Source organism: Accipiter gentilis, chromosome 32, assembly GCF_929443795.1.
Source record: "Accipiter gentilis chromosome 32, bAccGen1.1, whole genome shotgun sequence".
In the NCBI taxonomy this organism is placed as follows: domain Eukaryota; kingdom Metazoa; phylum Chordata; class Aves; order Accipitriformes; family Accipitridae; genus Astur; species Astur gentilis.
Genome location: NC_064911.1, coordinates 4,051,456 through 4,064,563, shown reverse-complemented (window position 1 = coordinate 4,064,563; position 13,108 = coordinate 4,051,456). Strand labels below are relative to the sequence as shown.

The 13,108-nt window shown below is 36.1% G+C and overlaps 1 protein-coding gene across 11 annotated transcripts in view; it reads left to right on the top strand.

The window, feature by feature from the left end:
- The window catches only part of SYNJ1 (synaptojanin 1), a 68,721-nt gene that overhangs the window by 51,198 nt on the left and 4,415 nt on the right, over window positions 1-13,108 (top strand). For 2 of the 11 annotated variants that reach the window (XM_049835096.1, XM_049835091.1), the window contains exons 27-32: window positions 2,819-2,866; window positions 4,529-4,567; window positions 4,662-4,732; window positions 8,891-8,999; window positions 9,682-9,902; window positions 12,240-12,263. In XM_049835096.1, coding sequence (XP_049691053.1) covers window positions 2,819-2,866; window positions 4,529-4,567; window positions 4,662-4,732; window positions 8,891-8,999; window positions 9,682-9,902; window positions 12,240-12,260 — 509 coding nt within the window. In that variant the 3' untranslated portion in view covers window positions 12,261-12,263. The remainder of the gene's footprint in view (window positions 1-2,818; window positions 2,867-4,528; window positions 4,568-4,661; window positions 4,733-8,890; window positions 9,000-9,681; window positions 9,903-12,239; window positions 12,264-13,108) is intronic. The other 9 variants (XM_049835087.1, XM_049835094.1, XM_049835089.1 and 6 more) reach the window with 5 other exon arrangements.

Below are 13,108 nucleotides of genomic sequence, written 5' to 3'. Positions count from 1 at the left end.
AGAATGCACAGTATTTTCAGTGTATGCAATAACTTGGGTAAAATGCATTACACTTCCACTGTGATTATCCTCCAAATAAATAAAATAAACCTAGAAAATACAGTAGTAAAGTTGACATTAAAAGAAATGCTAGTATGTTAAACTATGAAAATACATGCACCCAAGCAGCAAGTGCTTATTAGTGTACACTGATACTTACAGTCACACATTAAACTTAGCCTTGTGAGAACCATTCAACATCTTTATTTTTCCCCTGTAGCTTTTTTTTTTTTTTTTTTTACCCCTTTTTTTTGTTTGTTTGTTTGTTTTGTTTTTCTTCTTCAGAGCAGAGTTCAGGTTGTTTGGGTGCATTAGGATATGGCTGTCATTTTGAAAAAGCTTTTTTTTTGTCTTGGTTGTTTGGTTTTTTTTAAATATGGGGAAGAGCACCTTTCTTCTTTTCTTGCTGAAGAAGGAATGTTCAGTAGTGGAGGAAACAAGAAGCCTGAATGCTAAGGCAGTAAATGCATTGTTCAAATGTAGGCAGACGGCCTAGATTTCGTGTATATATATACACACGTGCACACATGTGCGCATATACGCACATTTTACATTATGAGAAGTTGAGGTTGCTTTATTTTCAATTAAGCTAATGTGCAAATGTAATCTCTGCAAAACATGCAGTTCTGTCTAAAAGATGTCAGGGCATAAGTTACAGGTTGTTTCTGTGTAAATCCAATCCCTTTCCTTAAAATACTATTTAAAACAAGTATGTGATATCTTTACTTGCAAAATACTGTTTCAAACTGCAATAGAGATTTCAAGCTATATACAGACTACAGTAAAAGTTTAAAATTATACCCCAAAATATGTTTCAGGTTCAGATGTACATTTTTCATGTCCTTAAGATTAAAATCTTCCTATAATGCCAATTGTGATAGCATTACCTCAGCACCATAATTTTGCTTTATCACTGTTGAAGATTATTAAGTGAAATTCAGGGTATTTGACCTTTATGCCCTTTCTCTCCCATATAATGAATATTTTTAAATTTGCAAAACTTTTTTAAATCCTTGTGCACAGAAGTCTTCCTCTGTATGGTGCCCCAACATAGGAACATGTCTATGTGCTGTGGTCAAAGAGGCTCTCCACCTTCCTTCTCCTGAAAGGAGTTGACTTTATTAATCATATTGCATAAAATAAGATTTGCTTAACAAGAGCATCCTGAAAATACCTATTCAAAGTATGGGCTGAGTTGAGCTTTGGGAGGGGAAGGTGCAGAAGATCTGTGAAATGAATAGGCTAGTTCCTTGCTCTTGGAGAAGTTTTGTTGTGTCCATTTCCATTAATACTCTGAGATGAACAGTTAGCTTTGTGTCTCTGTAACCACAGAGAGTTCAGAGGAGTGTCCTGTACTCTTCTGGGCTGCTCTCCACCTCCATTTATTTTCCTCCGGTTAGCAGGTAGGCTTCTCATAGCCTATGGGTTACCACTTTCTTTTCTCCCCCAGGGTTCCTCTGGGTTGCACAGGAGAAGGGCAAAGCTAGTACCTGAAAGCAATGAAATGTTCTCAGGCAGTGCACTCCTCGTGTGCACCTTCCTTACAAACGCGCTCTGTTCACCTCTCCTCAGTACTGCTTCTCTCACAGAGAAGTTCGCTGTCAGAAACTTTTGCAATGGAAATCTAATGTTAATTGGCAGAGCCTGGAACTCACCCAGAATATATAACATATGCTAGTATTTAACATCTTTGAACCAGATGTTCAGCAAAACCAGAGATCTGACATCTCTAGAGATAATCACGTACCAGCCTCATCTGCAACCTTCACTCTTCCTACTCTTGAGTGACACCTCCACCCATATCTGACAAAATTCACAGCACTCTTTCCAGATCATAGAGAGCTCCTGAGCAGATACCACACATTGGCACATGATGAGAAAGCATGAGGCTGTGTCATCGCTAAGGCAAAAGTTGCTTTTAAGGTAGGCTTCTTGAACACTGGCTCCCTTTCCTTCCTCTATACTTGAGCCACTCCAGAGTTGCCAGATATCGCTGTTACTTTTTCCTATGCGCATGCCTTAAGGATTTCTCCTTGCATACCGTCTAGTGTTATTTATGTCCTGCCATGTTTTTAGCATACAATTTTATGGACCCAGTATATGCTTGATCATATTGCAGAAATAATTCAGCATGGTTATGCATGATTGAAAATCTTCTTTCTCTCAATCTGAACTGTAACATCTGCTGTGCACCAGTTGATACAGCTTTCCCAAGTACAGAGTGCTGCTCGGAGATAACTTAATAATACAATTCTGTAGGATACAGTACATTATATAAAGTGGGAAACTTATTTCTTCCATAAAATTGCTTATTCAATTGTAGTCTTGGCAGAAACATACTACATAGTATTCTCCTACATGACAGGAAGCAGACTTAATGTTGCAGGGTATAACTGATGTACCTGTTTATTTTCAAGTTTTTGAGTATAGGTATGTGCTCTGCTTTAGAAGAGTTTCAAGACTGACATTTAATATCATTCTGAATTTACAAAAGTTTGTGGAGAATGAATACTGAAGAAATGAAATTCATTTCCAGCTGTAATGTAAAATTGAAATCATACATGTTTCTAAACATGATCGTACTTGCTGATCTCTAATTCATATCAGTCTGGTTTCCCCGTGCTGCTACAAACAGTTATCTCCTACAAGTAACTATAATCTAGCTAGGCCATTTTTAAATTATGTAAAGCTGTCTTGTGGCAGTGTTCTTTCTGGTTTTACTTTCTCAATCTACTGCTTTTCTTATGCAATGTACAGCTTCTCTTCTTTCTCTGAAAAGGTCTTGGAGCTCCTCCCAGTCCTGGGGTAGCTAGGAGAGAAGTAGAAGGTAACATAACAATTTTTGTATTCTAGAAATGGATTTCTAATTTAATACCAGAGTAATATTATTGCCCTTGTGACACTAAAGGTGGTTTCATGAAGGTGTTTATTGTGTGGGATCTTTCTTCTTTTATTTAACATCATTTCCAGACAGCCAAGTTGCTTCCTGTTTTTCAGTGATGGTATGAATTGTTATAGAAGGCAATCTTCATTTATGAAAAATAAAGTGAAAATTTAGAGTGCACTAATCAAGAAGAATGCTTTCAAGCCTGACTCTCAGAGGAAGCTGACTGAACGTGTAACTAAATCAGGAATCTAGGAAGCCTAATTTTTCTTAAAGAACTGCGTATGTTCATATATCTCAGGGAGAGAAACTTCCATTTAAATAATTTAGCCTATAATGTAATATTTTTCTCTTTCTAAAGAGCACAGTGTAGGTATTTTGATTCTGATACCTAAATGTATGTGATACACATTTACAAGAAGCATTTCTTTTGCATTATTCTAGTTGGAGTATGTGTGTATAGTGCTGCATGGGTCCTGGTTTAGCCATGAGAGCAGAGACATGTTTTTGGGTTTCTTCCTATCCCCTCAGGAATGTGTCCTTTTGTAGCAAATATAGGTATGGCAATAAAAGTCCTAATATAGTCACAGTCAAGATGTCCTCCTGTATCCTACAATTAATTTTGTCTATATTGCTGGTTCATTTTTCTAAATTGGCAAAATCACTATATGCATAGAATAGTTCAGGTTAGAAGGCACCTCTGGTGGTTATCTAGTCCAACCTCTTGCTCAAAGTAGGGCAAACTGGTGCCAGGTTGCTCAGGGTATGAGTTGCATTACTGAGAACTGTACCCAGAAACCCATTCTAACCAGTTCTAAGAAAGCAGGATTGTCTGACAACTGGAAGCCGATTTGATAAACTGTCTTGTGTACCACAGAGTATTCCTTCCAGTTACTGTAACTGACATGGTGATTTTACCTTCCTGGGAAATAGGCAACAGAAACACAAGCCAGAATCCTAAACCTCTTTGCCTGTTAGAAATTGTGCACTTGTCTGAGGTAAAGGTAATTTTTTCATATCTTGCACTTCACAACTTGAATGTTGCATACAAGGTTGTCATTAGCATCAGCATGTAAATGTTGAGGTTGGTGCTGTAATATATTTATCCCATAAACAAAGAGAGTAGGTTCAGGAACTTTGGTGTAGACCCTGTAGATTGCTGAATCCTGTATAATTACAGATGTCCTCTTCTGATCGCATGATTTTTTGAATCAGCATGTTACGTAAGTTCTTTTTTTTTTAAAGACTGCTGTTAGAACATTTGCAGAATGTGCTAAGAAAGAAAACAACTAAAGAAAACAACTTCTTCTAGCACAATTGAGAACACAGGGTACCTGTACAAGTGGGCATCTTTAGCTCGCAACAAATAGGAGGTGATTTGACTTAATTTGTAATTAGAAGGGTCAAATTACTTCACACGTGACATGGGATAAAAGTGTGCTAGAGTAACAGCTTAGCTGACTTTAGTATGTAACAACTTTTTTAAAAAAATCACTAATGTTTTTTTGCTCCCATTTCCATTAGTGGTAATGTACCGTTGCCATATGATACTCATTTGTAGCTTATCTAACAAAGATAATCTGATTTTTTTTCCATGCTTCAAAGCACAAAAAAGTCCTGGAACACAAAGAAAAGATAACTTAGGTAATACAGATACATGCATTGTACTAATTATAATACAGAAAGAAGTTGGGTTTGAAATATGTTCTAAGTCAGCGATCTCTAATATCTGTTCCAGTTCGTAATCAGCCTCCACCTGCAACTGGAATTCCAAGCACAGGAACTGCTGGATATGGTACAACCAGACCAGTAGGTATTCTGTCTTAAAATAATTTTCTTCCTAAGTTTCTACAGTTTATTATGCTGGTGGTGGGGTTTTGTAAATCATAACAGATGTAAGAAAACTGCAAAATTGACTAGTCATTTTACAGCTTATATGAGTTAATTCCCTCAGCAATTCTTTTCTGTTGACTAAAAATACTCCAGAATATATATTGTTTTGCACTCTATGCATTCACTTCATAGGCTCCCAAATAATACCACATTTTACATCCACTTTCAAATAACTGCAAAGTACAAAGTTATTCTTTGTATTGTATGTTCCTGTTGACTACGTTGCTGATTTGGTATGATAAAATGCATTCTCTTCTGTGCTGACATGTATCCTGGTGGCAGTTAATTGTTTGCAGGGAGTTAATGTATTATATAGGCAGTTGATGTATTATATTGCTGATTACTTGATGTGTAATGGAATTTTGTACCTTGTTTTAAAACTTAATTTTGATAAAAATCTTCATGTAAAAATGAAACATTCAACTACATTTACAAAACATTCAACAAACGTTAGTTCTGCATTTCATTTTTTTATTTGTGGAACTGAACTGAAGGAAGTTAATGAAGGATGTGGGCATTTCAATGCTTCACTACAAACAAGAAATCAAGAGATGGAAGACATCTGCCTTATTTCTCTTAACAGCACCAAGTAGGAGCCTTGCATTAGGGAAGGAGAAGGTGTTTTAATAGCTATAGGTCTTCTTAAAGAATTACTAAGAAACGGTATTGTTTGTTGATAATTCTTTAGACTTTGCAGCATATTTCAGAGAGAATTATTGCAGCAGCATGAAGGGCTTTTCCTTCTATGTCTACATCAACCACAGTATTTGTGCTTACTTTGTTCCCTCTGTTGTGGCTGTTCCAGGCTCTTTGACTTAGATCACACCTCTTTATACCTGGATGTTTTATAGACTAAAAAGCAGCAAAAGCTGACTCTTTCTTACCAGTTTCTTGGTCATTAGAGAACTTTGTTTTCCCTCTCTAAGGCATTTTGCTCTTCTCATTGGGATAATGTTCACAACGACACTGACAGGATGGAGATTACGCATATGAGTCTTTAGTAAGGCTAAAAAGCATTCCGCTTGCATAAATGTCAGTGGGATAGATACTGATGAGGTTTTTGACCTATCTACAAATACAGCACCTCTTCTTTAATTCCTTATCTTTCTTTCAAGTAAAGTGATAGACCAGTTGTTGCGAATGAGGGAGACAGTGAGTGTGAAGAAGCCATTAAAATAAAGATGCAGCTAACCACAAGAGTTTAAGTTAACTTAATATACATTTGTTTTATAAAAGGTTGTAGAGTCCTTTCCAGCTTTTAAATGAGAAAGAAACAAGAACGCTGCCAGCTGTGCAGAGATATAAGAGTTCTTGTAGAGCTTAAAGGAGTTGTACCTTACTGGTATTGCCATTTCTGTTGTACTCTTGTACAGTATTGAAACCATGGAAAACTACTGTTGAAGGCCACCATTGAAATCACTTTTTTGCAGATTCACTTTTCTCAAAGAGATTCATTCTCACAGTGAAGAGTTCTTGATCTTTGCACTTTTTTATTATTTTCCTAGAAATATAAAATGCTCTCTTCTGAAATTTGGATAAAGAAAACCTGGTGTACACTGGAAAGAATGTATTCATTTATCACCATGTGCCTCACTGGTTTTGTTTTTTGTTTTTTGTAATCTGGAGCTAGCACAGGATTTGTCATTTCTAAATCAAAATAGTTCAATTAAAAAATCTGGTGTACAGAAGAAACTCCACCAGTATCTTGGAATAGGCATAAGTGCAAGAATTTTTGTTCATATTATTAAGACAGAAAAAAATGTAGTACTGTTCTCTTGTGCTGTGCTTTTCAAAACCCAGGCTGGACTAGTTAGAGCTGCTTGCCAGCGTCCAGAAAGAGCCACAGTGCTGCAATTGCCACCATAATTTGATAAGGCAAAGCTGACTGCATCTCTTCCTTTGCAGACATTGAGATTTTCTTTTAAAAAACCCCAAGCAAACCAAAACAAACACCCCCTACCCCCCTACCTCCACCCCCTGCCAACAAAACAAACAAAAAATGTAATAGAAGGTTTGGAAAAACATCTCCTAAGATGTGCTTGGATTTTCAAGCCTTAGCTCAACCCTTATTTGGATTTCCTAACCGACATTGTTTCTTTCCTTTTTCTCAGGTTGTTTTTTGGGGCAGCATTTCATTTCATGGATTTCAGGACCAGGGACAGTAGCCACAGTGGGCGCTGCTTCTCACTGAGTGGTCCTTTCTGTATCTTTTGTCTTCCAACCACCCCCCCCACCCCCCCACCCCCGGTAATACATTTTGGCATTCAATCCAATCATCCTTCTGGCTACTTTCAGACTATTCAAAGAAATGACAAAACGCATCTTGGCAATTAAAGGGAAGACAGATATTTCAGAGGTTAGGTGGTTTAAAGCATTTAGAAAGATGTTAAATGGACTCAGCCAAGCATAATGAATCAGATGTTACACGAAGTCTTTGAAGTAGAGTACATACACCTAGTAAAAGAAAGATCAAGGATGATACTTTTGTTGTAGTGGTGAAGTTTCTTTGCTTGTTTATGTAGAGAGTTGTGTAATAGGGTTTGCTCTGAAAACCATTTCTAGAACATCCACTGTTACTAAGATTTTGTCAGAATATACCAAGTACACAAAGTTTTAGAAGAAACAAATCTTACAAACTATCTTGCCTTGTGATCTTTTTTTTTTTTTTCCCCCTGAAATCTGGCATTTTTATTATAATGCTTTACATTCAGCTTTCAAGAGTGGTGTTTGTAATTCACTCTGCTTCAGTTGTAATCTGGAATAGTTTCCCATTTCTTTTAAATACTGATGTAGACTTTTAAATTTTATTTTATGAGAGCAATTCTGTTTCCAGCCTATTAACTTCTATTCCAACAAGTTTGGGAAGACTCCGGCCTTCAGATGAGGCAGAATATATGTTTCATTAATACTGTTTGCTGAGGAACAGGAGTAACTGCCTTACAGTTAGTAAACATAAGTTTCAGAGAAAAGAACTAACCATGGTCTTTTATGCGTAGCTTGGACTTTCACTATATAAAATTGGTTGTAGCTGCTTGTCGTGGTTTAACCCCAGCTGGTAACTAAGCACCACGCAGCTGCTCACTCACTTCCCTCCCACCCAGTGGGATGGGGGAGAGAATCGGAAGGAAAAAGGTTAAACTTGTGGGTTGAGATAAGAACAGTTTAATAGAACAGAAAGGAAGAAAGGAATAATGATAATAATAACAACAATAATTAAATGACAATAACTATAAAAGGATTGGAATATGCAAAACAAGTGATGCACAATGCAATTGCTCACCACTCGCTGACCGATGCCCAGTTAGTTCCTGAGCAGTGATCCCTCCCAGCCCCACTCCCCCCAGTTTCTATACTAGGCATGATGTCACATGGTATGGAATATTCCTTTGGCCAGTTTGGGTCAGCTGTCCTGGCTGTGTCCCCTCCCTTCTTGTGCCCCCCCAGCCTTCTTGCTGGCTGGGCATGAGAAGCTGAAAAATACTTGACTTGTTATAAGTACTACTTAGCAACAACTGAAAACATCAGTGTGTTATCAATATTCTTCTCATACTGAATCCAAAACATAACACTATACCAGCTACTAGAAAGAAAACTAACTCTATCCCAGCCAAAACCAGGACACTGTTGTTTGCAAATGGCAGGCTGTTTTTATAGCCTAAAAGGCAGATGGTGTCTACAGTCTGCGTTGATGGTGGGTTATCAATGAATCCTTACGAGAGCTCTAAATAAAGTAGTTGCTGTTGTTGTTTTTGTTGCGTACAACAATTCACGGACTTCGGTAGAATTAACTTATTAATACTAACAAAACAGTAGGTGTTTCCAACGTTGTTGCACAGGTAAATATTTATATAAAGTTGAAGACTGTTGTAAAAATCCTTCACTATGAATTGAACCCTCATAATGTTTTGAGAGTATATTCTTTGCTTTTATATGTCCATAAAAAATTAGTTCAGCAACTGTTACCAAAGAATTTATTCTTCACAGAGTCCTAATTATCCTGAATCATTTAGCAGAAGATGACTACAGATCCAAAGTAGAACTAAAATACTCTCTTCTTACCAATTATTATGTCAGACTGTTCCACCTCGAGCTGGAGTTATTAGTGCACCACAAAGCCATGTCCGTCCCTCTGGGGGAAGACCAGCACCTGAAACTCAGACCAAACCAGCTGAACCACCAAGAGGTAAGTCTTTAGAAGTTAAATGTAGGTGCCACTATTCAGTCAAGAGGTACTGTCTCTGGTTTGAATGCTTTGTTTTCAGCAGATGTCTTCATTTTTCACCAGAAATTAAGATTCTCAAACATAGTAACATTTGGCAGTTTCTGTTAATCATCCACAAGTATTGTAAACCCTCATCAGATAATAGGCAACAGTCAGATGACCCATAGATTTCATGCTGTCAAGAGAAACTTTGATCAGATTGCTGTGTTCTGGTCTGCACACATTGGTGTGTCCTATCATGTATTGATCACTGGACCATTCTCTGCACTGGTTGCTCTGTAATCATAACATTTGAAATAGTGTTTATGTTTGACTCCCAAAGCCACTTCCTAAACTTAAAGCATTTTTAAAATTTTATTAATATAAAAATACGCATTTTATAATAGTGACTTTCAAAATAATTTTAAATACAACTGAAGTACGTTTAAGAATGACATGGTTTCTGGTTCTCTATTTTGTATCTATAGTAATGCTGAGCTTTTGATGACCTCTAATCTAGTTGCCATCAACACCTGCTGTTACTACAGCCCCTTCTTCTGCAGTTCTGTCTGGTGCTTCCACAGCCACATGTTCTCATTCATGCCATTCTTAAGATTTCTATTACAATTCTTTACAATGAAAAACACTGCAAATATACTTGCAGGCTCACCGTTGCTTCCTGAACCACTAAAGCCTCAGGCTGCTGGACCTGCTCAGTCCACCACTCAGCCACCACCTGTGCTGAGGATGCAGGAGCCTCTGATACCTGTGGCATCACATCCATCTCAGACAAGTGCTCCACAAAGTCTGGAACCCCCACAACCACCTCCTCGTAGCCGATCATCTCACAGTTTGCCTTCTGAATCTGCTCCTTCACAGCAGCAAGTAAGTTAAAAAAACTTGTATATGTTTTTTTCCTTATGTAAATTAACACAGCTTGTACTGAATGCTGTAGATTTGTGAGGAACTCCAAAAGCAAGCAAACAAACAAACAGAAATGTCAAAAGATTGGATTCAAAGATCATCAGGCTTTAGTAGGATAATACTTAATTGCTTATGTATTGTCTATGAATAATTAATATCTTAAATACTAAACATTTAACTTAACACCTCTTATGACAGACTTATAACTTATGGACAGCTTGTTCGTAAACTTATGTTTTCATTTGACAACTTTATATGGAAAAATACTTAGTCTAACAAATATAATTTTATAATGACACATGCATGACAAACTGTATAGTAGCTAGCTAACACAAGCGTTGATTATAAAGTAAGCTTTATAGATTGCATGATGTGGTGCTTTATGTTGATGATAATTCATTACAGGAAGATAATGCTGATAGATACTTAACAGAAATACATTTCTCCCTATTCCCCAGTGTCAATTAAAATATAGCAACATACCAAAATAATCTGAAAATTTAATACAGTAACATCAGTATTCTGTTCTGTGGGACCATTTAGAGTGTTATTTAAAAAACCCCAACCTTTTCCTAGGAAAAGCCAGTTTCCTACTACTGTTTAGAAAATGCAGAAACAGGTTTTCAGTGTTGTTTATGTATATACATAAGGCTAAATTTCTTCACTAAAGGCCAGTGCTGTTAGTTTTTACAGTATCAGGTGCTAGGCCAGATAATACAGTACTTGAATAAAAGCACAAATTTATTGAAGATGATGGATTTCTGCCCACTTCTTACCAAGAGTAAATTTGTGGGTTTGTTTTCTGGTGTTCATTTTTTTAAAAACATAAACGCAGCTGTGGACATTTATGACTATCTAAGTTTTCATCAGTATTTAGATTTTACCTTATCTCTACATCTGAAGGCCATTTTCACTAAAGCAGTTAGTTAATACCTATTTTGTACCACAATGAGGAAGCCAAATTCAGTCCTCAGTGAGCTGATTTTGAATTCTAATTGAAAAATCTTTAAATGCTCTTCCTTTCTTTCTGCTGAACATCTCTCTCTCTCTGTTAACTTTTTTTTAATTTTTGGAACTTAGGCCTAAAAACAAAGGATATTTTTGAACATACTGGTAGAATATCAGGACTTTTTGTAGTTTGTTAGAAAGTACGCCAGCAGGGAATATACATGGCGGCATAAGGTACTTGAGAACATACAAATTTTGTGAATAAACAGATTGCATTGTGTCACTTTTGAAAGCCTCACACCTTCTAAATGTAGTTTTACCACCGATCATTTTGTGAAAGAGGTGCAAGCAGTTCTTTCAAAATTATTATGAAAATTACATTTATCTATGTATATACACAGCAATCAAAAACATGTTTAAGAATGCTGTAAACAGGTTTTTGAGCTGTGTAATGCTGTGGCTGTATTGTTAACAATATCCAGACTAGATAGTTTAAGACTAGTTCAGGGAGCTATAATTTTCTCTGCAGTCAGATTCCTTTGATTAATGCAGGTGGTGCAATCACAAGGAAGGCCGACTTTGAGCTTTATTTATTGTCTTCAGCTTAGTTTTTTTTTATTTCTGTTTTTTTTTAATTTCATTTCTTGATTATCATTTGTAAATATGAAGTTTTCTGAGAAAAGGTCTTTACATAAATACAGTCTTTTGAGAGGTAGTGGATTCCAAGCCCATCCTTTGATGCAAAGCTTGATTGTGCTATTTAAGAACCCAAATCTCTCCTTACAAAAATAATTGCTTGTATATAGTGTTAATATTCTGGACTCTACAGATTACCAAGAAATACATTAAAAAAAAGAAGTAGTTATTGTAAATAGATTTTATTTATTGTAAATGAAGGAGATTTTGGTTTTTGATTGAATGAGAAGTCTTATGGTTTTTTTCATCTTGAAAAACAATTGCTATAGGTGAGTGAGTATATCAACAGAGTTCCCAGAATGAGGGCTACAGTACTTTTCATGTTAATAGATGGTTAGAATTAGACCATCAATAGTCCAATGCTTATAATCAGTCTTCAAAAAATAGTGCAATCAGCTACACAATGAATGTCTGTATGGAAATAATATTAGAATTGGCTTAAGCTGGGGTTTTTGACTCAATGGTAGAGCTTGTAAGTCTTACAATAGAATACAACAGAAATTTAAAATCTAGTATACTGCATAATATTTTTGGATTGTATTTGTATCTCCAAAAACGGCTTTATGAAGAAAGTATTTCTAACATGAGGTTGCTTTTTTACTTGGATTTTCTTCCTAATTTTCTTTCCTTTGATGTCTGTTTCTCTTTCACAAGCAGGAGCAACCATCAGGGTAACAGGTATCTGACTATTTACCAATCTTGTATGTGGTCTCCCATCTATTTAAGCAGAAAAGATGTATGAATCTTGTTTTCATACATCTGCAGTCTCATCCACATTAAAAATCACCTGTCCGCATTAATGACTTGACGTCATACCATAGTTTGCTTATTCCTTTCATAATGCAATTAAAATTGATACTGTTAACTGTATTTATTAGAGCCATAGCAAATACTTTGCTTCATCATCTTTTATGAAAGAATTGAAACCTCACATATGTTGCTTAGTCACTGCTGAATCTCCTGTTCTCAGTCTGTTTGGAAATAAATTCTGATGCAATTGCACTGCTAAAGTTTTTTCTAAATAAAACCCATATTTCACATTTCTCAAAGAACAGAGAACTTAACTATTATCCAAAGTAAAATATACTGTTAGTTACAATTTTAAAAGTATTTGGTTCCAGAATTATTCAGAGGAAATTTTTACTTACAATAAAGAGCAATTGGGATTCATAGTTTCTTTGAGCTCTTGTACTTTTTGATTACCTGGTTAATGAGCAGAGGACTTAACCAGCTGGTGCCAAGCTGCATTTGCTTTATATTCTTTCTTACAGTTCCATTTTTCACATTTTCCCCCTCAGTTACTTGATGCCTTTGTTTTAATATTTTTTTCCAAAACACTTATTACATACATATAAAAATACCAATATTGAACTACTGTATTTATGGTTTGGTAACATTAGGCCTGACCTATTTTAGAAACTCTCTGATGTAGTAGTACCAGGGATGCATGTAACTGACATAGTTGTTTCAAAAGAAACACCACAAGCACATGCATTGTTGCCAGCATACTTTGTTTCTCCTGC